General features: G+C 50.8%; 1 protein-coding gene across 1 annotated transcript; it reads right to left on the bottom strand.

The window, feature by feature from the left end:
• Positions 1–690: 690 nt before the first annotated feature.
• MASP1 (mannan binding lectin serine peptidase 1) lies at positions 691–23029 on the bottom strand. Its single transcript, XM_008493327.2, has 11 exons — positions 22725–23029; positions 20463–20688; positions 14229–14406; positions 13843–13974; positions 13168–13364; positions 12723–12870; positions 12106–12224; positions 11197–11275; positions 6662–6799; positions 5660–5734; positions 691–3262 (listed from the first exon to the last, which is right to left on the bottom strand). Exons 1-11 carry the CDS (start codon positions 22943–22945, stop codon positions 2367–2369), a joined length of 2409 nt encoding a protein of 802 aa, XP_008491549.2. The 5' UTR covers positions 22946–23029; the 3' UTR covers positions 691–2366.
• Between the last annotated feature and the right edge of the window lie 4316 nt (positions 23030–27345).

The raw sequence follows: 27345 nt of genomic DNA, 5'->3' as shown, positions 1-27345 counted from the left end.
CTGTGAGCATCCAGCCAGACGAGCTGCACTCTTCACCGCTGTCAGCTCAGAGCCACCCGGTGCTGTTATATACTGAAATAACAATTTCAGTTCTGTGCTGTTGAAAAATACGGATCAATAACCCATCTCTCAGCCCTGGGTCCAGGCACATGGCAGGGAAGAGTTGCCATGGTTGTAAGCTCTCTCCACAGGCTGGATTTTCACAGCTCATGGTGCAGAGAGGAGATGCCCGGCAGTGCTGTGTTCCTGCCAAGGCTCTCACCTGTGCTTGTTGCAGAACCTCTGCTGTGAAGACACTCTCTCAGTCCAACAGCTTGTAGGAATGAGTTGATTTTTCACCTCTTTTAGAGCAAAAGTCACATATCTGTTATTTTTTCCACGTCAGCTGAGCCCAGATTTAATTGTTCTTCTCAGCATAAATATTGCTGCACTCTGCTCCTGCCACTGCCCCGTCTTCAGCAATGTGCTAAGGCTATAAATAAATTAAGGGCAGGATGTCATCTGTTGCCACTTTTTTGCAAATTGTGCTCATGACTGGACGGGGATCTGCCTCAGCCCACGAAGCTGCATGAGCCATGGCTGAGCAGGGTCAGTGTGAGAATCCCCCTGGGAGCAGAGGGCAGAAACCAGCAACCAGCACTGGCCCTGTTCCTCTTGGAATAAAAGCCTCAGGGCACAAACTCAGTACATATCAAAGTTTTATTTTGTTCTCAGGAGGAAGATTACACAAAACCATCCTTACATGATGTGGGATATTTTACAGAATGTAGTATCAAAAAGGAAATATATATATATATATATAAATACCTTGCAGTTACATGACAGAGCCAAAGAGTACAGTTCTTAGCGTGTCTGCAGATTTGACCTTCATTAGACCTTCTTCTCCTCTAGGCTCTAGAAATGGCTTTTTGTATGATGGCAAAATGGCAGCGTTTCATACATTGTTGACTTCTTCCTTGCGTGGCAAAACCAGAGGAGGAGAAGCCCAAAGAAGGCAGGAGGCACTCAGTGAGGACAGGGGGGCAATCTTGGCATGTTGCTTACAGCTCTAGGAGGGCTTTGCTGGCAAGTGAAGGAGCTGATGTCCCTGCTGGAGGAAGGAAAGCTCACCTGACCTTGGTCCTTGGTGGGGTTACTTGTTTGCTTGGGCCATTAGGGGAAGCTGAGGAGATAAGAATATTCCTGGTGTGTTAGGTGAGTTGGGCCCCATCTAGAATGACTTGGACAAATACAATAGGCCACGAGAACCATGAACATACACTGAACAGCATCAGTAACCTGTAAATCATCCAAATCAATGGTCTTACAAAAAGTTAAAAGGGACTAGGTTCTTGCAAGGATGAATCCAGTGCCCTGCAGGATTACCCAGGCCCCTAAAGAAGAGGTGAAATCCCAAGGAAGGACATTTTATCTGGAGTTATTTTGCGGAAAATAAGTATTGCTTAGGTGCAGCAGATATGATGCTGTTGCATGTGTTGGAAAACTTTCCTTGGGAGGTCTGTCGAGGCTGAAAACTATTCCAAGAGCTAGTCTGGTAGTAGTACTGGAGAGAGCTTGAAGTAATAAGAGGACTGGAGATGTTTTGGTGGCTGGAGGTGAGGTTGACATTGAGTCTAAACCCTGCTCTCTGTCTCCTCTGTGGGACAGCCATCCCGCATAGTGGGGTAAGGGTAGCCCACTTTGATTGGTGCTGACTTGGCAGCAATTAGCTTTCCAGCCATGGCTGAAGTTTAGTGATAATGTGGATGCATCTTCACATCCCCTGGACGATGTGGACATCACCTGAGTTGCCATCAGGAAGGGAATTTTTTTTGCAAATAAAAATAATAGCAAAATCCAAGGGCTCTCTCACCACTCCTTGTACAGAAAAGATTTTCTACCCTTCATTTGTGGGGGATCTGTAAGGTCCAGGCCTGCCCACATAGTTTTCCTGTGCTGTCTGTAGCCTCTCTAGCTCCTGCAGTTGTGTTGTCTGATAGGAAGATCTGGCTGGAGGACCCTGGGACTGGAAGCAATTCCTTGTGCATGGCCCAAAGCTTTGGTGGCAGGGAAATCCTGTCTCCATCACTGTGCCTTTGTCATGTCTTAGAGAGAGGCTTCCTGGGAATGTGAGTGAGGTTTGGAGCTGAACAGCACAAGCTGAGGACACCAGCTGGGATCTTGCCCTTTCCCCAGCTCCCTAGCAAGTATTTCCTAAGAGCATGAGAGAAAGGATGCTAGACCAAGCGAAACAAAGGGTGCGGAGGGCTGGCAAAGGCCTGGCATGTGCTGAGCATCGTGGCTACTGCTTGCAAAAGACCAGAGTCTGGAGCACATTAAACAAGAACAACAAGAAGGAGAGCTGTAGTAGCAGGCTGTTCAGTCACTCATCTCTCCAGCTCTGGGTCCAGAAATGTCCACCTCTCCAAGGAGCCTGTTTTCTTCTCCACCCAGTCCACATAGTTAGAGACTTTGGTGTACACGCCATACACTTGCTTGCTGCCACACTCCTCAGGGCCACCCCATGAGACCAGCCCTTGGGCCACCCACCTCCGAGTTCCTGGGTCCTGGATGACAAAGGCTCCTCCGCTGTCTCCCAAGCAAGTGTCTTTCCCACCTTCATAGTACCCAGCACAGAACATGTTCTCAGTCACGCTATAGTTCCCCGACCGCGACTCGTAGCTGGTCTTGCACTCTGCATGCAGCACCACTGGCAGCTTGACGTACTGCAGGATGTCAGACAGTGTCCTCATCCCTGAGCTGATGATCTCATCCACTGTGATGTTGGGGTTGGAGATACCCCAGCCAGCCACCAACCCCAGCGTGTTGGGGTGAGGCCCCTCCAGCTCGTGCTCAAACTGGGGCAGGCAGACGGGCATGACGTAGTTCCCCATGGTCACCTTCTCCTTCAGCTTGACCAGAGCGATGTCGTGGTTGTAGTTTTGGATGTCAAAGTCCTCGTGGAGGATGATCCTCTCCACTGTTCGGTTGATGGCCTCCATCTTGTTCCTCACATCATGAAGGGCCAGGTAGACTGTGACGTGCTCCTTGGAGACAGGGATAACAGTCTTGTCTCGCCGCTGGGAGCGGAGCACATGGGCAGCTGTCAGCACCCAGGAGTCTGAGAGCAGGGCCCCGCTGCCAAACCATTTATCATTGGGCACCCGGGACATATCCTCCACCACAATCAGGGCCTGCCAGGGGAAGAAGCCAGGCTCCGCGTTCCGCCCGCCAATGATGCGCTTGATGATGCCAGGCAGAGAACGAGCCGGCCGGCCACACACTGGGGACAAAAAGGACAGGACAGTTAGACCCACCCAGCACTTACCTAGGAACAAGTGAAAAGAGACCTGTTATGCCACACGGATGGTTATCTTCAAACCAAATACTCACTCGTGTCTTTTTTTTTCCATAGATGGAAACTCTTTTCCTTTTCTTAGTGGACAAAGCCCATCCTCCCTGCCATCTTTACCTTGTCCTGGCAGAGTGTGCTTCAGAGCTTGGAGCAGGCTGGGCATTATAGCCCATCCCCTATGCTAACAGGTCTTTGGGGGTATGTTTGGGAATGAAACATATCTGCCCTTGTGAAGGGCTTTGCTTCCTAAAGGCAGCCCCAGCTCCTTTTGTGTCTTCCTTGCCTAGTGGAACCATTTCTGGTGACAGCCGTTTCCGCTCTTGGAAAAGGGGCGGTTTATTGCAATTCCATGAGGATGGTGGGGTGACCTTGTTTAGTCCTTGTGTAGCTGGTCACCGACAAAGAGGCCAAGCTGAAGCCTAGGTGCAGTGACCCAGTGTGAGGATGAGAAAGGACCCAGCATGCTGACGGTGACTCCGAGAGGGCTGGACAGGGACCATTCTGTCCCTGGGGGAATCAAGCCTTGAAACAAGGGCAGTGCTGGTGGGTCTGGTTCATGCCTGTGGCTGCACTGTGGAGTGGGAGTCCCAGGGTGATCAATGCTTGGGAGTGCCAATGTCACTGGGAGCCAATTTGGGCTTTGTCCTTTCAGTTAGAAGAGTGTGAAATCCCAGCAGACAGGTGTTGGTCTCATCCCTCCGAGTCTGCAAGGCAAACCCACGTCCTCCATGGAAAATGCCAGGACTCTGCCCTGATGCCTGTGTGCTGGGAAAGAGGGTCTGACACCCCCCGGTGTGATGGGATCGGGGCTGAGGGTCATCCTGGCAGCCAGGGCAGGATCATGAGGAGCTGCTGAAGTGGATCTGTTGCAGCTGGGGTCTGCTGCTAGGAAAACTGCCTCCAGCAGGGAGGGAGAATGTCTCTGAGTCTGCTCGACTTCCCTGCCTTTCCCAGAGCTGTGAGGAACTGAAAATATGCTCAGGCAAATAATTCGTGTTTCAGCCCAGCTGCACTAAAGTTGATGGCTGTTGCAGTGAGATGGTTTTAGAGGAAGAGCATCCAGCCAAATATTTATTCTATTAAATTATATATAAAAAATGCTGACCAGGCTCCAAATTTTCCCACTAATGACAGAGGCAGAAGTGGAGCGGCCTGGAAGAGAAGTTTCTATTGATGGGGAGGTGGCGTGAGAGATGGGGGAAGATCTGACGAGCAGCTGGCCAGCTGCTGCCTGCAGATCCTGATCTCGAGAGAACATCACCCTCTCTCTGGGATTTTTAATTTTCCTGAAGTCTCTCTGACTTCTGTCACTAATCAGAAGGCCTGGAAGTGGCCCCTGGAAGAAGCTAATGCCTCAAAAGATGTCCCCATATGCTCCCAGCTCAAATTAGTTCAGGCTGAAACATCAAGGAGAGATGCACGGAGCAGTCACTGCAAGAAGAGCAGCCAGAGCCCTGGCCATGGAGCTCCATGGAATGCTGAGAATCTCAGACGGTCTCTCTTCTGTCCCTGCAGGCTCTCAGTGTGGCTGAAAAGCAGATACGTTTCATGGGGCAGATCCACTCCTGAGCCTTGGGGTGGCTGCAGCTGCAGTTGCTGCATGGCAGCTGAATCACTTCTGTAGAGAATGGTTCCTGCACATCCTACCACAACCCACACCCAGAGCTGCCTCCAGCCCCCAACCTGGCAGCCAGACCTGTCCCCACTGTGGCCAGCCAGAGCCCCAGGGATTTTTGTTTAATCCTGAATGGGCACCTGGCCTGGAAACTTGCTGGCTGCAGACATTTCTGCCACTGCTCAAAGGTTTTTTCATAGATGCTCATTGAGGATTTTTCCTTCCCTGTGAAACAGATGGGTTTTTCTGCAAGGCTTGGAAAGGTGCTAATTGCTCCTGGGGGATACACAGTGAATGGAATCTGACAGCCAGCAGTGGTGGGCTGGTAATGCCCTGCCTTTGGCTGGAGCCATATCCAGTGATGCTGGGGGTTGAATGTGGGAGATCTACCCTGGGGATGCTGGTGTCCTTGTCTGCTGGAGCTCGAGGAGCCCTAACAGCCAGGATGGCTGTGACCCCACTGCTGCCTTATAATTCCAGGGAGACATGCCCTCATCCCTGCTGCCCAGTGCCACCACTGCACCCTGACCATCTGGGTCAGCAGGAGGCCTCTGTCCCCACCACACTGCCAGCCACGTATTGCAGGAGCCAGTGGTGCTGTCACCACGGGGGGTGATCCCTGCCTAGAGAAGCAGCAGGTCAGATAGTCCATGGAGGCATCCCCCTCCCACCATGTCCCTGCTCTGCACACCTCACCCCAGAAGCAGTACCTGGTTGGCAGGATGGCAGCTTGGTCCCCAGCTCTTCACTCCTCCATACCCCAGATGCATCACACGTGTAGGTGGCTGTAAGAGAGGAGAGCATGAGCCCTGGCTGATATCATGGGGTGTCTTTTGCAGATGTTGCCCAGCAGTCAGGACACTTCTGAACCCTTTTCCAGAGCAGGACATGACCTCCCTTTTGCACTTTCTCTGCTCCATTCCCTGGGAGGCCCTGGCAACCCTGTCCCCATGCAGGATTCATGCCACCATCCTTGGTTTGGTTGCCTTGAGTTGTCTTGGCTGGGAGCTGCTGCCCTGTTAATGTTGGCAGTGCCTGTTCCCCTAACACACACAAGGTGCTGGGACCAGATGTGTGGGGCCAGCAGGTGTCCAGGGGGATGTGAGCAGGGACGCAAAAATGTGAGGAAGTCCTTTGGCTTTGCTTGCTGAGGGAGGAGGAGGAAGGAGGGCTGGGGTGTGTGTGCACACCCCTTCTGCTGCCCAAAGCTGGGTCTGTAGGGCGCAGAGACCTGTGTTGCTTGGCAAAGCATCTTGTGGTGTCTCTGTGGTTGTGGACAGGAAAATAAGGCCTAAACTGAGTCTGCTGTGGTCCCATGAGCCTTGTGGTGCCCTTGCTGGGACTGCTGGACCTGCTACTCTCTCCAGAGACACAGAAAATTTAATCTGCTGTGGGGACCAGGTGTCAGGATGAGAAGGCTGAGCTCAGGAGAGCAGCCACACTGCTCTGTTGAGGCTGTGAAATACATGGACAAAGCACCAGGCAGTCCTAACCCCATCCTACCTCATTGTGGAGCAGGATGCAGCCCATCTGACAATCTGGTGAGGTGCAGATGCAGAGTACGATGTGTGTAGGCTGCCTCCAGAACCTGCTGCTTGTGGAAGATGCCCAAGCTGCCATCCCAAGCTCCCCCCTCTTGCAAACACTCGCCCGGATGGCCACACACCCACCCACACTGTGATATGGGGACAAGGCCAGGGCCCCACGCTCACCGCTGCTGTTGGGGGCCATGTGGTAGTAGGGGTGCTGGCAGTGGTACTGGATGGCTGCTTGGTACGTGGTGAGGTTGTTCCTGGAGGAGAAGGTGACAAATCCGTGCTCCAGCTCCGGCGGCTCTTTGCAGTCAGCAACTGAAAGCCAACACAGAAGTGGGGGTTGAGGTCTGTTTTGTGAGGTTTCCGCTCACCCATCCAGCAGGCAGGTAACATGGGCTTTGGTGTGTGGTGATGGTCTTATGGGACAGAGCAAGCGAAGTCCTGTATCCCCTTTCTCTAGGGCACTGCAGCCTGGTCCTGTGAAACACCACCATGGCCACCCTGGAAGACAGGGTATGTGTCTGGCACAGCTGAACAGGCTGTGTGGCCAACACCACACATGCTGGTGGAGATCCCTATGCTAGGAGCCCCTTCTGAGCACTTCATAAGTGCAAGATCTTTCTGCTGTACCTTTGAGGGGGGAAGAAACCTGCACAGGCAGGTGAAAGTCATTGGGAGATGCTTCTGGAACATGTCTTCAATCCTTAGGGGTGGGCAGAGAAAAGCAGGGAGCGATTGACTGATCTACACAATGCATCCAAGGAGCTCCTCTATGCACAAGGCATGGCCTAATCCATCCTCTTCTGGGTCTTGCTCACCAAACAGTGCTGGTTAGCACTTGCAGCTCAGGCTAAGCAAGTCCTGTTTGTCTTGTGACAGCAGGAGATGAAGGACATTGAAAGCACAGCTTCTCTGGTGTGCAGGCAGGGTGGAGTCCAGCAGATGTGTGGTGAGGTTATACCTCCTCCATTCCCCAGGACATGGGCAGGTTCAGCTTTCCTTCACCCTTCACCCATCCCTGGTGTGGGCTTTGGGTGTGATGGAGGGAGAAGGATTTTCAGGGTGCCACTGCTCTTGCTCATGGCCTGTCCATGGTCCCCTTTCTCACCAACATCTCTCACAGTGGCCTGCCAAGCCTCTCCTCACAGTTTATCCCCTGGATTGGGCTTGTGCCACCCACCCCACAAAGGATTCCAGACTGCAGCATTGTTCATCCACCAAAGCCAGGAGTCATCCTGTGGGAGCTGTGGCTCCCTGCTCTATGGGCAGCTCTCAGCACACTTGGGTGGTGCTGTGGAGCCTGTCACTGCGCCATCCCAGGGGACCTTCCCCAGAGGAGAGCAGGAACCAGGGTCTGAGAAACCAGGACATGGAATGTTGTGGAGCTGCATTCTATCTCATTTAAGATAGGGGGTTGAGTAGGGGATGGGTGACTTTGCAGAAAGCAAGTCCTGTGGATCAGGCATGATGTGAACTCTGTGAGTCTCCATGTTCTCCAGGATGGGAAGGGGGTGAGCACAGGAGCCCTAACTCCTCATGCATTGGTCCAGGCTAACAGGGATGAAGCCCCAGCAGCAGAATCTAGCATCAGGGACATGCACTGATGCTCAGGGTTGTCTGACTTCTTGGATGACAAAAGACTGATTTATGGCAAAACACAGCAGCTCACCATTCACTGGCATTGCCTTCTATCCCGCAGGGACAGCAAGTGATGGGACAGGTGTGTGGGTGCAGGCAGGTTGGGTGGAAACTGCCTACCTGTGCCTTGGAGGGGGACACAGATGCCTGTCACCAGCCTCAGGGTGCCTGGCTGGCCAAAGCTTTCCTGCTCTTTCCATGGTGTCTGGGCACACAGTGCTCCTGTGCTGTGATGCTAGCAGCTGTGGGACCTTTATAAGGTGCTGGGGGACACTGAGGCTTGCAGGAAGGAGAGAATGGATGTTGGGGGACCAGCCTGGCTTGCACAGTTGCTCTGCGTTGTTAATGGCTGCAGGGCATCACCCACTGCCTGTCCTCTCTCTGTGTGTCCCCCAGGCCTGATGTCTGAAGAATGGGCTCTTGCACCAATGGACCTTTTCAGACCTTTCCCTTGGGGAAGGGGCCAGGTAGCACTTCCATCTTTGCAGGACCAGAGCTGGACTGAACTCCCCAATACATACCTCCTCCTCCTCTCCCAGCCTCAGATCCACATCTCAGCAACCTCGTAGTGAATGCCTCCCCAATGCCTCAGGGAGCCCTGGAGTGTATGCCTGAGGCTCTTGGGAACATGAATGGGTCCAGATACTGGAGGTCTGACCTCTTCCTCCAGCTGCAAGTGGCCTGAGAGCTGCCTGTCCTCATCTCTGCTGGGCAAGCAGTGGGGAGCAAGAGGGAAGAGGAGCATCTACCTCCCTGCACCAGTGCCAGGGCTTGGTGCCTGCAGGAAAGTGCTGGTGTTGCCAACCTATCCTCCAGGCCTCCTTACCCAGAGGGTCTGGAAGGATCCAGGATGCTCGGAGAGAGAGGAGAGGAAGGAGTGTTTCTTATTTGTGACTCTGGGTCAGGGAGGAAGGGCAGTGGAAGGTTGATCCAAACAAACAAGCAAACAAACAAACAAACAATCAGGCAGCCATGCCTCGTTCCTTGCGCAACCAACGCCTTGGAGGGGAAGCCGAGCCGGGTTGAGGCATCCGAGTGGAGAGGGGGGGGATGCGGAGGATGTGCCGGGAGCTGGCAGCAGCCCATGGTCCCAGCGCCGGGCGGGCACCCCTCCTGGAGAGGGGGTGAGGGGGGCGGGACGGCAGCGGGAAAGGGCGGCTCGGTTCCAAATTTCGTTCCCGCTTGTGGAGACGGAGTTAAGAAAGCACCAGGCGCCGAGAGGTTAAGAGTGCCATGCCAGTTAGACAAGCCACGGAGATGGATTTGGCAGACGGGCCAGGGGCAAAGGGGACCTGCCCAGGGTACCGGCCGGATCAGAGCGGGACATGGAAACTCAGGCTGCCCGCCGGGGCGGCACGGCCAGTGCCGGCCTCACGCAGCCACTTGCTCCGAGCCGGCTCTTCCCTCTGTCTGGTTGTCGGCTCTATCCGCAGCTGCACCGAAAGCGGAGGGGAAGGAGGAGAGCAGAGAAAGAAAGCCCAATTAGTAGATGAGCAGAGAGAAGCATGCAGGAAACCCAGCCCCCCAAAATACCAGAAATCGTTAATGAGCACCCGGTCGGCCATGCCCGAGTGCCGAGGATGCCGGCGGACCCAGGGCCGTGCCAGAGACCCTCTCACTTTGCTCAGCGGGGGCAACCTGGGGACAGCGGCTGGGAGAAGCTGTCACGGGGCTGTGTTCAGCCTTGCCAGGCCACGGAGCTGGATTTTATCCACCTTGGCTGAGAAGTTTTCTATTTTCTGCATTGCTTTCTAAAAGTGTTTCTGCTCGTGTCCTGCCTCTGCCCGGCGTGCCAGGGAGCTGGGGAGCATTGCAGCCTCCAGGCCAGAATTGCCCATTTAGAGATTTCTTGGCTTTCCAAAGAAAAGTCTTAGAAATGTAATGTAGTGAGTCAAACTACACAAGTAGGGACCAGTTCCATCCTGGCTGGAATAATGCAGGTAATAATTTCAATTTTCTCAAAAAAATAATTCTTTTTGGGTTAAAAATATTTAGCTGGAGGGTCTTTTTTTTTTTTTTTAATTAGGCAATTTCAATTTTTATCTGATCTCTGCTCAAACTGGATGAAATCAATAGGAGACTGTGGCAGTCAAAGTAGTAGGAGTGAAGAGTTCCTTGTCAGGGCAGAGGCATTGCTAACCCCACACTTTCTAAGGAGCCCTTTCAGATATGAATCTGTCTAGCAGGTCTGAAAGCATCTTGTTTTCCAGATTGAGTGAGAAAACATGAATTGAAACTCCAGAAATACTCTCCTAAGGTAAGATCCATAATATCATTAAAAGAGAAAGGATCTGCTCAGATGAGGAGAGCCTGGACCTGAACATCACTTGAGAACATCTTCTCCTGTCTCTTCTGGAAGGTCTTGGGACCTTCTCTGAGCATGTTTGCTGCTTTTCTCCTCCCTGGACCAGCCTCACAGCAGACTGAGCAGCAGTGAGAGCCTCTTTGAGGGCTGAGAGTGTTTGGGGGAAAGAGAAAAGGTGCTATCAGATGCAATTCCCAAGCCTTAGCTGAGAGAGGAGCTGGCTCAAATGAAAGAAGAGATGATGCGAATTGTCAGACATCTTTTCAAATAGCATCTCCTTCCTTTTCTCCTGTTTTGAGGTTTGTAAATATCCAGGCAACTTTCCTCTCCCATTTCACTAATCTGAGTGGTGCCCAGTTCAGGCTAAGACACGGGACCTTGCTTATGCCCTGGATCTTAGGAGCTTTCCCATCAGGAGGGAAATTTGGACCAGGAACCTGATTGTCCCAAATTCTCCCAGATTTATCCAACTGAGCCAGATCTCAAGAGCCAGAGTTGCTCTTTCTTTCACGGGGTGACAGCAAAGCAGCTCACAAATCAAGTTCTACAAGTAATCTAAATAAAAACACCAACCTCCTGCTGTGGCATTTGGACTGAGACCTGCTATGTTATCCAAGAATGAGCCAAGAGCTTTGCAGAGTTACACAGCCTCTCTGGCTGGCTTTGTGTCTCTGAGTAAGGAACTCCTCTCTGGCAGGGCAGCTACTTTTAGCACAAAATGATTTAAGTGAGAAAAGGACACTGGCAGGGTGAGGAAGGATGTCCTTACTTTTGCAGATAGGGATCTTGTTACTCCAGGTTCCGTCCTTCAGACACTCGATCTGGAAGGAGTCACTTTCCAGGTCATCCTGTGCAGGAGATGCCAGCAAAAAAGCATCAATGTACAAAGAAAGGAAATTTGTCTCTCCATAAAACATCAATTTATTGATGATTTAGGCAAGAGATAGCCAAACCTCCCTGGAATAGGACTTTTCTAGATAAAAATTGCAATATAATCATAATGAAAAACTTGAAGAGTTTTCTTCTTGGCAGTAGCTTGGTGACATGCTGAGTGCAGAAGAACTGGAGACATTTATTGCTGCACTAGGTGCTGGGTTGGGTAGGGAGGCTGCTCTGCATGAAGGATTAGTCTGGGAGGAGATCAGAGAAATACCCAGCTCCATGTCAGAAGTCAAAGCAAGCTACTGGTTTGGAGGCAAGACAGCTAAATTACCCCATGAGTCCCTGTGGTTTTCAACTGTTTTCTGGAGAGAGCTGCCAAAATACCAGCCCTCTGGACTTGCTGAAGCCATCCCAAAATCCCAGAGGACCACCTGGACTGTGGAGGCTGATCTCTGCAGGGCTGCCCAGGAAGCTGAGCCAGCGCCTGCTGAGATGGGGAGCAGGCAGAGCCCTGGCAGATTCCTTGAGGCTTTTGCTGACTTTTTCTCTGCCACAGGTGCCTGTGAGGTGGCTGGCTGCAGAGGGATGATGAGAGGCTGACTCAGGAAAGTACCATCTCCTCTCTTGCTATGAATCTTTGGGAAGGAATGTTGGTGGATCTCATACAAGGTTTGCCCCTGCCCTTGGGAAGAGGGTGGGGATGTTGTGTTCACTCTCTCCGAGGTGCAATGGCACTGGGAGTATGGATCCCCCTCTTTCTTGCCCAGGTGCCCAGCTCCACACCGTCACCCCTTACCTTCAGTATTTTGTATCCAGTGTTGCAGCTGATGACAACCTGATCTTTGAAGGTGTACTTGGCTTGGGAAGGCTCAATTTTCCCATTGATTGGTGGCTGCACCAGTGGGCATGTATTCCCTTTGGATAAAGAGAAAATAAAGGAAAACAAAACTCAGATGAATCAGTGGAGGAAATGGACAGTCCCGGCTCTTCCACTCAGTCCCTGTAGCAGGGTCCAAGCATCCCTGCCCTGCTCTTGCTATTAACCTACACTAATATGGCTCAGGCAGGCTCTTCTAGAAGGAGAGGGGATCCAGGTGTTTCCCCCAGTCCTGGACCACTTCTTGCTTTGGGCATTGCGAGGCTGGGAGCCAGTAACAGTAGCTTTTGAAATTATCCTGCACCAAACTGCACTGCTTTGCAATGGGGTCTTTTTTAAAGGACCATCTGGCATAAGAAAAACAAAAGAGCCCTTTGAGGGAAGGGGTTCATGTTATTTTATTCCTCTCTTGTGAATTCTGGGACAGACACTTTCTGGACATATGGACCACAAAACTCATGATCTCCACCTGCAGGGTTTATGAAGCCCTTCCTATTGCCCAAGCCCAGCAAGTGGAAGAAAGCAGCAGGAGTTACCAATTGCTGTGTATGATAGCTTCCAGCCCCTGTTGTCTCCTGAGTTGTCACTGTGGAAGAGGATCTGCACACTGTTGGTTTGGGTTTCAATGCGTCCTGGGGACTTCTCTCCACAGAAAGGGCCAAACTCCCTATGGCCAGCTTTGATCTGTCAAGGGAAAGAATAGTGTGTGGCTTGAGTGGGGGTCTTTTGATCTCTGAGCATCACTTTACCCTGAGGCTGCTGTGGGGTCAGCTTAAGCATCATGTGTTGGGGGGATGTGAACTGCAAAAAGGTCACTGTTGGCTGAGAAGGTCAAAATCAGATGTGGTAAGAGACACGGGCTCAATTGACCAGAGGGCTCCTGCTGGTTTCATCCACCCCCATTCAGACAGCGACAACTTTGGTCCCATCAACAGGGCACCAGAAGAGCAGGAGAGGAGGAGTGTGCAAAGCCCAGCTCACCTTGATGTAGTCATATGGACAGGTCACCTCAGGGTGGTCTTCCACATCAAAGCTGTCCTCGAAGCTCAGGGTGATGAAGAAGCCCTCCTCCAGCTCAATGCGGTACAGACAGTCTGAGCTCTTGGGGTAGGGGCTGGGGAAGTCAGCGCTGGTGACCACCCCACTCCTCTGGGTGTAGAGGTTGTCACTGCACTCCACTGAAACACAGCCATAGCTCCCTCAGGGCCCTGACAGCCACATCTCAGCCCTGACCACACTCAGGAGCCCTCCAACTGGAGTGGGGTCCACTGGGTGGTCCATGGACCCTGAATATAGGTCTATGAAAGGAAAACCTCATATAGCCAACCTCCAAATGTGCCTGTGGCATAGCAAGGGCTGAGTGCTAGTCCCAGCTGATCTATATGATGCAAATCCAGATCAGAGGTTAAGCCTTTTCATTTCTTTGATTTGAGGGCTATAGCTTATTTGAGCATAACACATGGGAGAAACCACATCTTCCCACACAAGAGGACTATGAGCCTTGTGCATTTTCCAGTCTCAGGCTACTGGTTTGTAGGCACCTCATCCCTGCTGGCAGCAAGAAGGATTATTTTGTCTGTGTTTGGTAGGCATATTGCCTGCTGAGGGACCCCTCTGTATGACCATCCCCACATCCAAGGTGTGTCAGGGCAGTACCTTTGCAGGTCCTGTTGTCGGAGTGGAGGATGTAGCCAAACCTGCAGGAGCAGTAGTACCCACCAATGTAGTTGTGGCAGTAGTGGTCACAAGCCAGCTCCTCGTCACTTTTCTCCAGGCACTCATCCACATCTAGATAACAAGGAAGGGAGGTCACCCTTCACCCCCCCCAAACATCACTTCATGTGGGGAGTTTTGCCATGGCATGGAAAAATTAGTTGTCCCACATGGTGGCTCACATGAGTGCCCAGTGAGTCCTATATGGCCCGAGGGCTGCACACAAGAACTTCTCTTGCTAGGGTCCCCAAGGCTGGCCTGGGATGTAGGATAGCAAATTTGTTATGCTGTCCTAGCAAGAAGGCCCCACAGACTTAACCACTGCTTACCCACAGCTGTGTAATGGGCATCGAAGCCGGTGAAGCGTTCCTCATTGGAGAAGTCAGACCTGAAGGTGAGCCCCATGTAGGGCCCTGGAGAAAGAATCACCTGCTGGCCAGGAGCCTGCTCCGTGTCTGTTGTCTCCCTGCCACAGAAGGTTGCCAGCTCCTGGTCCTCAGCTTCGATCTGTTAGCAGAAAGAAGGGGTGAGTGCAGTACCAGGCATCGGCTGGACTTGCACCCAGAGGGCTACAAGGAGGGGACCAGTGGGTACACATTGTCATTTCATCACACATTGTCATTGTCATTTACAACACAGCCATGCTTGCCTTCAAGCAATATAACACCTGTGGAAAAAACTGTTTTTTCCTGAAACACCCTCCCCCTACCTTTTTTCTTGTTGTTTTCCTCAGGACTATATCAGTTTTGACCCCATCTCCTTCTACAAATCCCACCCCCAGCCTTTGTTTTGATAACAACCTTTCCAAGCTCATTCCCAGCACCCTGCCTGCTTTCCCCCAGGAGATTTGAATATGAATAACCCCTCTGCTGAGGAATTTGATGAATGCCACTAGCAAGCTCATGCCAAGCCAAGCTATTGAGGCCATGATGAAGTGTGCAGCCCCCCAGCCCATGCCCAGGGAAAACAGATGCCTGCTAAGGGACCCACATGGTCCCTGAAGTGTTGCAATACCACCCCCAGCTTCCATGGCCTCACCAAAGCAAGACCCTCCTCTGGCTGCATCCCTGTCTCCTGGAGACCCTTGGGATGTGCTGGCCAGGGAGGGTCTGGGGCTGAAAGGGAAATTTCCCAGGGCTGAACAAGCAAGCGGAAACTCGCTCACACCAGGGAAAGCCAACGTGGAAATGGCAACTCAGCATGCCTTGACATTGCCTCCAGATATTTTCCATCCTCTCATACAAGCTGGAGCTGGCCAGAAAAGAGAGAGACTTTCCGATGATAAATTTTGAGAATTTGGAGAAAAACACGCGCACTGGGACAAAAACCCAATTGAATTTTTTTTTTTTTTTTTGTGAAACAGCATTCTGAAAAAAAAAAAAAAAAAAAAAAAAAGGAAAACAAGTAATTCGGGACCCATCTGGTTTCAATCCAATCCCTTTGAAATACACTGTGGAGCTCTAGAATCTCTTTAAAATCTGCAAGGAAGATTGTTTTGAAATGAAACACTGTTTCAGACTGAAAAAGGGGAGCACCATCACCAAAAGCGAAGGCAAAGGGCAACGTGCAGCCTGGGCTGCGCAGGCGCATGGCATGCGGCCTGTTCTGCAGAAACTGCTGATTCTTAAGGAAACCTATGGGAAGGGGCAATTTCCAGCTATCTCCTCTCTGTTGGACTGGTGACCATCACCTCTGCAGGGACATCCAAGCCACTGTGTGAGCTCCCATCCCTCTCACGCAGCCCCAGCCAGCACGGGACCCACAGCACAGCATCCCCAAAGCGCGGGAAAAGCTCCTCGATGCCCCGTGTCTTGGCCCGAGGATGCTCCCACCATGGGGCCAGCCCAAGGACTACTCTCAGTATCCCTGGATACAGCCCCAGAGAATCAGGATGAGGCCCGGGAGAGCTGTGCTCTCCTCATTGAAGGTATCCATGGCCTCTTATCTGTGATGGGTCCCATGCCCCAAGCCGCAGGGAGCAGAGACAGCCCTCCAGCAGTAAACTAAACAGAGAGGTCATCATCCCTGGTTAATATTTGCTGCTTCTGCTGAGGACTGTATACTTTTTCATAGATCATTTACATCCAGCAAGCAGGCTGGTAATTAAATCCTGGTTGTTTGTTTGGAGTTTCTCCCTCTCGGGTCACGATGTCGACGTTTTCACTAGAGAAGATGTGTCCCTGAGGGAAATATCAATTGCCGCAGAGAAATTCCCTATAAAAATACGCTGAAAGAATCCTCCTTTGAAAAATAAAATATAGCGACACTCTCGTGCCTTAAATTTACCCTTGCCACTGCCTCCTGCTGTATTCCTGGTTCTGTTTGCCTCCTTGTTCAACTTTCTGCCTCTCTGTTAGAGGCAGATGGAGGTCCCTCCCTGTCTCTGGTCTGTCCCCCTGCCTTTTGGCTTGGGCTGTGGCTAAGAGAAGTTGGTGACCCAAGCTGTGTGGCTCCCTGCTTTGCCCCATATTGATTACTCTCTTTGGGACAGGAGGCAAGAGCTGGGCTGCCCCAGTTTGGCAGCAAAGAGATGCTGCCCCAGGGCATCAGTAGCTGGGGATGCTCTGGAGATGCCTCCTCCAGTGGGTGGGTTAACAAAATGCCATCAAGACCAAGGGGAATTCAGCCCAAGGTTCAGTGTCTGCGGCTGCAGAGGAGCAGGCAGCCAGCAATACGGAAACACAGCCGCCAACCCCCCCTCCAGCCCTCCAGGAATGCACTAATTGGACTGATGAAGGCCAAACATACCACTTGTAATATATATAAATGGTTCATTAGGCAGAGAAATCACAGCACTGGGCTGAAGACACTGGGAACATGACATGGGGAGGAGATGCTCAGAGGCAGGGAAGGGCATGGGACAGCCCCTGCCGAGCTGCCTTGCAGTTTAAGGGCATGCAAGGAGGCAACACCCAGATGAACTAGTTTGGTTTTTTTTGGTAAAATGACTGATGCTGGAAATTAGGCAGGAATGGGACTCTCCATTTAGGATCCTGGAGAACCTCTCCCCAGCATGTATGTGTCTCTCTCCTGTTTATGATCTACATTTATGATGTACATTAAGAGTCCTTTTGTGTGCAAATGTGCACCTGAATTTCCACAGGAACATACATGGTAGCCTTGATGTGAAGGAAAGGGGAGGATGGCTGTTTTTACCCACTGTGGACTTGGCTTGGCATCTTGAGACCATCCCTTTTTGTGGCTTTCTGTGCCCACATGCTCTATTTCTGGGCCAGGTCTGTTCCCTGGGGCCACTTAGGGTGCAAAGAGAGTTCTCCTGTCTCTATGCACAGCTGGAGAAACCCATCACAGATGGGCCCTGGGCTTGACGGAGTGAAGGGAAATCCCTGTGATGTGTGATGAAACCTTCCAGGTCTCAAGCATGTGCCATCCTGAGTCAGGACGCAACAGTAGGGATTGGGGTGAAAAGATGCAACCCTGCAAGGACCATTAGCCAACAAGGACTTGCCATAGGCTGACTGATGGGAAACCCTCTCACCACAGGCCTCATCTTCACTTCAATCAAGGAGCTGGTCCCAAGCTGGCTGCCAAGTCCTCAGGGAGTGGTTTCATTCCAGGGCTTGACCGAGGGACCTCATTGACAGAACCTCAGGCTCAGATCTCCCAGAGAAGCTTGGGGATTTACTTGGGAAAGCCCTTCAGAAGTCAGGATTTCACCTCTCATCACTGGCCCTCCACTGGAGTTTCACGTCCCATCTCCCTGCCTCTGCTGCAGCTCTCCTCAGTGACACTAGTCAAGTCACTTAACAAGTCCCAGTCATGGTTGTGGCTTTCAGGGTCCCTCAGGCCAGCGCTAGAGACTTTTGTGCAAACGTGCTGGGTGACCACAGAAAGGAACTGGGCAAACCATAGTGAGACCCACCACAAATGAGAAAGCCCCAGATCAGCTCCCTGGTGACAGCAATGAACTGGGCAGAGCCTGCTGAGGAGCACAGAGGAGGGCAGGAGCTGACAGCCCAACCACCCAGGTTTTCACCTGGGAAAAAGCTGTCTCCAACACACCAGAGCCTGAAGCTCAGCATCCCTACGCAGTGTGGCTCATGTTTCCTGCCTGAACATTCTGAGTGGGTGTTTTGGGGGTGGCTGTTCCCCTCATTCCTCCTGGCTCCTTACAGAAGCACCACTCTTTCTGCCATCCCCATCGCCAACCAAGCCTTCTGGACCGTCAGCATTTCCTTAGGCACTGTGCTCTTTTTATATATACACACACAAGCACACACATATGTGCATATATATAAATAAACAACTATTGTTTTAATTAGCCATTGTTTCAGAGCTCTGGAAATTGTTCCCTTCTGAAGACCACCCCGAAGGCAGAGATCTGAATGGGTTTACAGCTTGCCCAGGGCTTGCTACTAAGGATGACTTTCCAAGGAGGAAAGGACAGCAAAGGCAGAGCATGGTGGCTTTCTGCCTGTCCTGAGCTGGGTCCCCACCTTGCATCAGGGCTGCTCAGCCCCCAGTTTGATCTCCTTCTTATGGCAGTCAAGATGATGGAGACCCTGACAGGGAGCACACAATCAAAACCAGGCTCAGAACAAACATGAAGCTTGTGGAGGAGGAGTCCATTGAGTGCCATTAAACACACATATTCCACCTGTGGCTTTCTGGGCATCTTCACTGGGACTGGCAGAGTATTACAGAGAGGAACCTATATATGTTGGGACTATAATTACATTGTAAAGCCATGCACTCTTGGTCTCTGTCAAAGAGAGTGCTGATACTGTTTTTACATCTTGTACTGATGCAGACAGAGAATGGACACACACACCCAAGGAATAAAATAGCCACAGAATGATTTGCTGCTCTCCTCAACATCTTCTAAGCTGGTGTTTTACCAGCATCAAGAATGTACCCATACCCAGCAAAGTTGCCTATGGATCTGTAATCCATTCATTTTCAGCAATTTTCAACTCTAATTATGTGGTGGTGGCTCTGTGAGCCAAGTTACAGCCCCAAGCAAATTTATACAGCTGAGATCTAAATCCCTGTGAAAAATGCCTCCTTCTTATGGAAATCTAGTGGCAAGGAGAGATATGGTGCCAACTTGGCACCATAGCCAAATAACAGGGAGCCTTATGAAAGAGGAAAAATGAGCAGGGGGTGAATGGCGGGAGGAAGGGTAAAGCTTGGAATGGGGAAAGTTTCCAAGAAATCTGCTCCATGAGCTTATTGGGTTTTTAAAGCAATATATCTCTATATATGTCCCTGGACTTTGTGCTTGGAGAAGATCCAGGAGAAGCAGAAAGAACTAAGCAAACCTCAGTGAGAGATGCTAGTAGCAGAATGAATGCCAGCACAAAGGGGAAATTAAAGAAGTGAATAACAGATTCTAGTGGAAAAAACATAAAAATGTTTACTCTGTTTTCTTAGGGCAAGAATAAAACAATAATTCCAATTAGCTGGCAACCAGCACAAGGGCTGAGGTCTGTGGTTCCAGACCTGGATGCAATCTCCACCTGCCTGTGTGTGGAGGGGTAGAGTGAGGCTTATTCTGAGTGATGGGATAAGTCATTTTCAGCCAGGCAAAATTAGAAAACACCTGCTTGCTGCTGCTATTCTTCTAGAAAGCAACAAACCTGACCAAATTCAAAGTTCTGAGAACTCATCTTGTCCTGGATGTGAAGGAGGCTGGAGATTGACTGGAGAGACCTGTAGTGCAAGAGGCAAGGATGCTCTGTGGCACTGCAGTGTGGCCCACCATGGTTACTGCCCAGCAATGAAGTAGACTGAAATCCTTTGTGGTTTTTGACCATGGGAACCTCTGTATCTTGTTTGAGCTATGGGTATTTGCCAGAAGATTTGCCGGCATTTGCCCCCAAATTTGTATCTTGTCTGTAAAATGGGTTTGTACTGAGTCTTTGGGTCTGTATCCTGCAGCTTATGGAAAGTTCTGTTTGCAGACTCAAACTTGCAGACTCAAGCTCAGGTGTAACCTTTTCCTTTTGCTTCCCTGGGGGCTGGAAATGTTGTCCCACAGAGCCTGTGAGCCATGGCCAGGGATCCAGGATGCACCCCAATACATGGCCTGGTAGAAGGTGCCCAACTCAAGGGGCTTCCTTGCATGTGCCTGGCATCAGTGTCTCAGGATGGGGGTTTAGCCACAGGGTTTCACCACCCTGTAGGTGTGTAAATCCCATGAAATGTATATCTCATTTACAATGAGAATTAGATGCCCAAATTCTTTCAGAAAGGTAGTCCTCTGTGGGTAAGCTCTGAATGCAGTGTCCCACTGACTGTTAATCCAATGGATGTTGTCACCTTACCTCTACTCACCCTGTTGTCCACTGCACTGACAACTCATGTGCCAAATACATGGGGAAAATCAGTTTGTTCCCATATTTTCCAGCACTTCCCTCTCTCATCTGGACAAATAGGCCTGCTGTCTACCCCACCACAGAATGGTTTGGCTTGGAAGGGTCCTTAAAGATCATCTAGTTCCAACCCCCCTGCATGGGCAGGGACACCTTCCCCTAGCCCAGGTTGCTCAAAGCCCCATCTAACCGAGGCTAAACCATGTGCTCTGTAATATCACAGCTCACCTTCACATAGTCATATTCACAGAGGTAGGATGACTCCAAATCAAAATGCATGAAGTACAGCTTGATTTTAAATCCATCAGGCACAGAGATATTCCATGTCACTTCCGAGTCACTGGGATAGGAATCAGGGAAGTTGGGAGACTGGATTTCCCCAAACATGTCCGTCAGCTCAATAGCATCTGCTATGCAAAGCAGCAAGGCACAAAAGCACCAGGTCAGCGGGTACCTGGAAAACATGTGGGGATAAACATGTGAGAATAAATGAGATTCTGTAAATGCCCAAACCTGTTGAGAGCTCTGCCTCTTTTCCCAAGTGGGTCACATAAGGTCACACACTTGAAAAGGCTGGGAGGGGAGATGCATCTCCTTTTCACCATAAGCAGCCCCTCACTAAGCCACAGAGAATTTGAAGTGAGGGTGGGAGCTTCCTGTGGCTCCCAGAAGGGGAAATCTCCTTGACGGGTGTGTGACACAGGTGCCACGTGTGATACAAAGACACCTCCATGTCTCCCTTCCAGATCCAGGTGCCATCAGCTCAGTGTTTCTCATGCTTCTTGGAGCAGCAGCATCTGGCAAGATGTCCTTTAACTAATGGGACTCTGATGGGCAAATCTACATTTAATGAGAGAATAAACATAAGGATGCTTAATAAAATAATGATGCTTTCTAAATCAGTTTAATGAAAGCATCATGGCAATAACTGCTAAGTACCATTATTATTATTACTGCTTAGTCTCATTCTCCTAAATTGAAATCTTTGACTCTCAATAACAGTACTTTGCAGCTGGGCAGGCATGGACCAGCACCCCAGCAGAGTAACCCAGTATGTTACTCTCCACTATTTTCTGGTTTTCTTCTCTCCTCTCCTCTCCTCTCCTCTCCTCTCCTCTCCTCTCCTCTCCTCTCCTCTCCTCTCCTCTCCTCTCCTCTCCTCTCTTCTCCTTTCCTCTCCTTTCCTCTCCTTCTTCTTCTCTTTCTTTTTTCTTTTAAATTCTTGGGATACCACTCACCTCAGATGCAGAAGCACACAGAGGCCGAGATCCTTAAAGATCTTTTGTCATCACACTCAGCTTTTAAAAGAAACTTCAGCCTGAATAGTTCATCCCAACTTCATACCAACTTGTTTATCCCAGGGGAGGGCAGAAAGGACAGGTAAATAAGTGTCAGCTCAGCTGACCTCGCACCAGCCTCAAGCTCCAGTTGAGCATGAAAGTGAGCATAAACCAAGTTTTCCTCCATGCAAGGAGAGAACACTGCTTGAGCTGGAGGTGCAAAGACTCCCATGGCATGGGACCCCAAAGGAGAAGCAGACCGCAGACTCTCTACAACCCAAATTTTGGAGCACAGAAAGTAAAAGAAACATGCAGGAAATTAGAGCCATTAGAGATGAAAATTTCCATTTTCTCAAATAGGTTCTAAGGCCTGGCAAAGGCTTGTAGGTGTGCATTACAGGCACTGGAAATACTCACATGTACACGTACACCCGGTTTAAAAATCTGGGCTTGACTTAGGTATGCTAGTAAGGAAATTGAAGCTATATAAGCGGATTATTTTTAACCTGTCTGTGTTCCTTCAAAACCAGGGCAGTGGATTTCTGGGTTTCGTTTTTGTAGTGCCATCACTTCTCCCAGCTCTTCATTACAAAACAAAGTTAATGGGAGCTAAGAAATTTGGATTGATTTTTCTTTCAACCAGAGTGAGGTTGAACATGCCTTTTTTCTGACAGCTTCTCTGAAACCACAAAAATGTGTGAAGGGAAAATCTGTTTCTCCTCTGGTCAGAGTACATGCATAGGGTTGGATGCTCAGCTGGTGTAAGCAGGCATCACCTCCTTGACCTGAACAGGCCATTTGTCGGTGCAACTCTCTGCCTTCCCTTTAATCAAGGGAGGCAAAATAACATAAAACTTCTTTCCCATGTCAGGAAAATCTTAACCTCACATAAAAGTGATAAACTACCATGGCGTGCACAGAAACCTGAAGCCCGTGCTGCTCGTCCAACCTCGCTCGCACCTTTGGCCCACGGAGGATGGAGCCAGCGTGCCCATCACCCGAAGCTGCCCGGGGCTCTGCCGGGATGCCGGCACGCAAGCCGAGCAGCAGCACGAAGCCCAGCCACGAGCAACGCCTCGTTCCCTCGCGGGTGGGGAAACCAAAGCCAGGGTCACCAGAGGGAAAAACCTTCCTCGGTGGGATGGACCCCTACCCATCTGTCCTCCCAGGCTGTGGGACCCCGGGGTCAGCCCGTGGCGGAGGTACTCACCTCATTTTGCTGCCGGCAGGGTTTGCCGATGGGTTAAGGGAGGAGGATTGCTGGTTGGTTTGCTGGGGACGGCTTTGCCTCCTTCCAACCGCTCCGCTGTCCGCCTTATCTCCAGCCAGAGATTTGTGAGCGTGTGCGCGCCTGAGTGTGTGTGCGTCTGGAGTTGTCTGGCATTTTCCATGCAGGTCACGCCTTCCCCTGCCTGCAACCGTTCCCCACATCCCCACAGGCAGGCGGGCAGGCAGAGCAGACCAGACCTGCCTGCAGCGGACCCGTCCTCCCCGCCGCTCCCGCCTCTCCCGCCGCGGGGCTGCCCGTGCGCTCCAGCGAAAGCCGCGGCATTCAGTGAAGTTTTTGTCTTCCCTAATCTCCAGAGTTTTGTGTGTGCATCCCATGCATATTGTGTTCTCTCTCTCTCTCTCTTTGTTGTTTTTTTTTTTGTTTGTTTGTTTTTCTGTTTTTTGTTTTCCTCTCCTTCTCCCTTACAGCCCGCTTTGCCAGATGGCTAAAATTTGCCTCTCAATAGGGTCGGAGGCTCCAGCAAAAAAGAAGGCAAGAACGTGTGAAAAAAAACCTGTGCGGGGATAAACAGCTTTAGTGGTGGTGCTGCAGCTGGGATCGGTGCTGGGGATTTGCTTTCGGCTTCTCCACTCATGTCGTGCAGTGTTTAGGACGGGAATCTGGTTTCCAAGAAACTTTCGAGTTGTGACAGTCCGGTTAAAATCAAGACCGAGTCTGCAGCCTCCTGCAGAACTGAGGAATTGCTGGGTGCAGCATTTTGTCCCAGAGGAAAAAGAGGAGCTTTAGATGCAGACTCTGTTCGGGAGTGAGAACTTTAATCACTAAAGTTTTGAGCCTGACTCCCTCCTTTCGAGGAAACAGGTAAAAACATGGACACTCCCCACCAAGCCACAGGAGAGTCATTTCCCCTCCTTGCGCCACCCACAAACCAACCCAAACCCCTCTTCTCTGCGCAGCTAAATGGGAAGATTTATCTGGGCTGAAAACAGGGGACTAGCTCGTAGGAAGTCAAAGGATGCAAGTGACTCTTTCGTCCAGAAATGACACCCTTGGAGACATGGAGAGCAAAACTTTAATAGCTGTTTACCAGCTTCATCTTGAGCTGGTTAATGTAAACTCTGCAGACACCCACTGGCAGGCACAGATACATGTGCGGCGTGTTAAAAGGCGAAAACAAGAGCCGGGAAGAGGCAGGGAAACAGGGATGTACTGGCATCACTCCTGAAGCAGCAGCTCCCAGCCCTCCCCGGACTCCCCAGCTCGCTGATGTCAGGCTGTTGTTAAGGGGGCGACGTTAACCCCAGCTTCTTCGATGACTGCTGCCCCTCCAGCCATCCCGGAGAAGCTGGGAGGGAAGGTAGAGTGAAGAAAAAGTGGTTTTCTCTTTTTCCAGTTCTTTCTCTTTGTGTTCTGGGGGGTGACAGTTCCTTGGCTTCCCATGCAGAAGCTGCGTCTCTTGCTTCTGTGGTCTCTGGTTCTGCACTGGGGAAGAAATGGTACCTAAGAGACTTAGACAAATAAAATTGAAAAATATGAGTGGGAAAGCACTAGAAAAGCAACAGAAAGACTCTGGGCAAAGGGAAGATCTCTGACTACCATTATTTATACCTCTGTCTGGGAGCTTTTAACAGCTCATCACTGCACAGACACAAGCTCTCGCTCCTGTTAACACACCCAGGCAAGCTGATCAGAGTAATTAATATGTAAGCAATGTGTCAAATGCAAGGCTTTATTTTTTCCGGCAAGTGTGGTCTTGTTTGAGCCCTGAATACATTGTGATCTATTTTTTTCCCTGAGTGTGCTACAGGGTGGGTCCTTCATACACTCATTTTTCCATCACAACAACTTTCTATAGCTCGTTGAAACAGCTTCTGTAATTCAGGGACAACTGTAATTCTGAAGCAACATTTTCTTTGTCTGACAATGCCCTTTCCAAGCCAGATTATCGACGGACATGTTTTTAGACTGTGTTGTTGGGTGTAGCATGAGCTTAAATCATCTCTACCTGACTCTGTAGGGTCTGGAGGGCAGATGATGATGTCCAAGAGGCCTTCCACTGTAGATCACATCAGCAGCCATCTGAGCTGATTTCCCTTCCAGACTGCCAGATCCTGGGGGTTTTCTTGCCCCAGTGATTATCACCATCTTTCAGCCCCCCAAACACCTTGGTGTGCAGAATCGGAGTTCCCTCCAGGCTCATGCTGACCAACTCAGGTATCAGGGATTTTTCTGGCCAAGTCTGGCCTGAGGTAGCATGATCTCCTAAAGAAAGTTCTAGAGGCAGCAGCTGAATGGCCGCAACCTCATTTCTGCAGACCCCCAGTGTCTAAAGCTATCTGTAGCCTCATGCATCCCCATTCTCTCCTGCTCTAAATGCCAGTTTCAACAGTGTCCCAATAATGTAAGTGGCTCAGGTCTCCAAACCAGTCCTATTGGAGCCCAAATTAGCCAGCCTAGGTAACTGCCTCCTTTGGTTCAATCAGACTCTGCACCCCACTGCTGCTGTGGTTCTGGGGCTGCTGTGCAGGGCTCTTCCCACTGTGGTGGCACCCAGTGGCCTTAGGGAATTGGCATTCCAGGTTGTCCCTGACCTCTGAGCAATATAAACCCAGTGCTGCAGAGTCTGCTGTTGGGGAGATGGGTGGGGGTTGCAAAGGGAAGGCAGTGGAAAATCTGCTACAGCTGCAATGCATTCTCCATCATCATTCCCACCTGTCGGAGAGGAGGGTCTGCTGTGGACAGGCCTGGACACTTACAGGCCGTGTGGAATGTCAAGAGTAAAGGCAAAAAATGGTCCCTGAGAGGAAGATGTCGTGAAGACCTGGCCAAACAAGGTGCCAGGCAAGGGTTGCCTTGTTTCCTATTCATGCTCTTTACCTAAACCATCCAGCTAGCGCATAGCTATCTCAGTGGTGCCAAAGGTGTTGAGTATTGTCCCCCCCTTACTGGGCTACTTGCAAAAAATCTGAGGCCTCACCATGCACTTATAAGAGTGGGCATGCTGAGTCTTTGATGAAGAGTGTTTTCTTCATTCTCAAGTGCTAAAGGGACAGTGGAATCAGACTGTGAGAGACCAGCAGACAAACTTGGATCTGTCTTCTCACCGGTGACTACTGTTATTGAAGAGGTAATTCCTGGAGTTACTTCTGCATGCCCATGATGTTTGGTAAAGAGTGAGCTCAGTAGTGTTATCCAAAGCATTTCTTTAATGCTGGGATCAAATTCACCTCCTGGAAATAATACCCTTAAACCCAGTGGAGTTAAGCTGGGATAAAGCAGGTGTGATGGATACATGGGAACCTGCTGGATTACATAAAACTGTGGGATGAATTCACAGCTGGTGTAAAAAATCAAACATGAAACACCAGTGCCCCGAGTCAGGCCAGCACAACCCACACCACAGCCTCTCTCAGTACCATGTGCACAATGCAACATGCGGTCTGTTCCTTATCATGATGTATATAAGGGGTGAAATGTTATGGCAGATCCTGCTCCTTGACAGGGCTGTGACATCTCCAGCTCGCTTCCACCCTGGCTGCTGGAGAAAGCCCCAGCTTTCAGATGTGAGCCCTGCTCCTAGCATCTCTCTCCCGGCTCATGTGGGTTCTTGGAGCCCCCTTGTGGCTCTTCCTACTGACGAAGTCCCACCGAAGCCAACCTTGGGGATGAAGCACTCTTGCTGCAGGTTCTCTGCAATCCCAGTGCTAGGGGGGCAGCAAGACCCATCTCGGGGGTGTCCCTGGAGGACAGGGCACAAAGGTGACATCAAAGAGACTCAGGAACAGAACAAGTAGTCCCATTGTAAGCCTATCCCCTTGCTTTATGAGCTTGGATGAGGCAAGTCCTTTGGGAGCTTTGTTATCCCCTTCGAGACTGCTGCACATTGTGCTGTGATGGTCCCAAGTAGAGATGGGCCAGACCAGGAGGGGTGGAGATGAATCAGGCTTGTGGTCCGGGAGCCGGGGACATCCATGTGTCCCAGGGACCCTTCACACCACTAGATGGCACTTGAATCTCTGCCGGGGTGGCGGGGACAGCGGCTGAGCGCGGTGCCACATGGGGGTCTCGGCGGGCGGTGGACTCCGAGGAGCTTTCAAACCTGCCCCTTGCAGGCAGCTCCCAGGGGTAATTCCGCCCTGCGGAAGATAAAGAGAAATTTTGGAGGTGGGATGGCTTTTTTGGGGCCGAGGAGCTGCACCTAGGGTTCCCTCCCCACATTTGTCCTGCGGTGAGTCTCAGGACACAGCCCTCTGCGGAGGTGATTTGCTCAGCCAGCACACAGCATCGACTACAAGGTACCTAAAAAAAACATATCTAGTGCTCCACCAGCACAGCCCAGTGGCTATTTGCAATAAATCGATGCTTCATTTAGCTGTGAGAAAAAAACAGATCCATAACGCTGTGGATGGAAATATTGACCCTTTTTTCCACCTTTTCAGACCTATTTTTTGCCCCTACATGCATGCTGTGAGACACAGGTCATGGGATTCACCCTGACTATCAGAGCATGTTCATGACTGGTAGGAGTGTTTCTGCAACCTGACATTCCCTCCTCTGCTGAGACTGGGGTATGTTCAGGGTTGCCTGAAAGGGTGCACAG

Source organism: Calypte anna, chromosome 9 (genome assembly GCF_003957555.1).
Source record: "Calypte anna isolate BGI_N300 chromosome 9, bCalAnn1_v1.p, whole genome shotgun sequence".
NCBI lineage: Eukaryota > Metazoa > Chordata > Aves > Apodiformes > Trochilidae > Calypte > Calypte anna.
The sequence above is the reverse complement of the archived record's forward strand: the minus strand, read 5'-3'. Positions and strand labels throughout refer to the sequence as shown.

What these genes read in the sequence shown, in the direction of transcription:
- MASP1 (XM_008493327.2), bottom strand. Translation starts at nt 22,945, where the DNA reads ATGTGGGGAACGGTTGCAGGCAGGGGAAGGCGTGACCTGCATGGAAAA. An exon ending in CCTGCCGGCAGCAAAATGAG is followed by an intron (nt 20,689 to 22,724) that starts GTGAGTACCTCC and finishes CATGTTTTCCAG; the next exon opens with GTACCCGCTGACCTGGTGCT. An exon ending in CAAGATCCCTATCTGCAAAA is followed by an intron (nt 6,800 to 11,196) that starts GTAAGGACATCC and finishes GTTGGCTTTCAG; the next exon opens with TTGCTGACTGCAAAGAGCCG.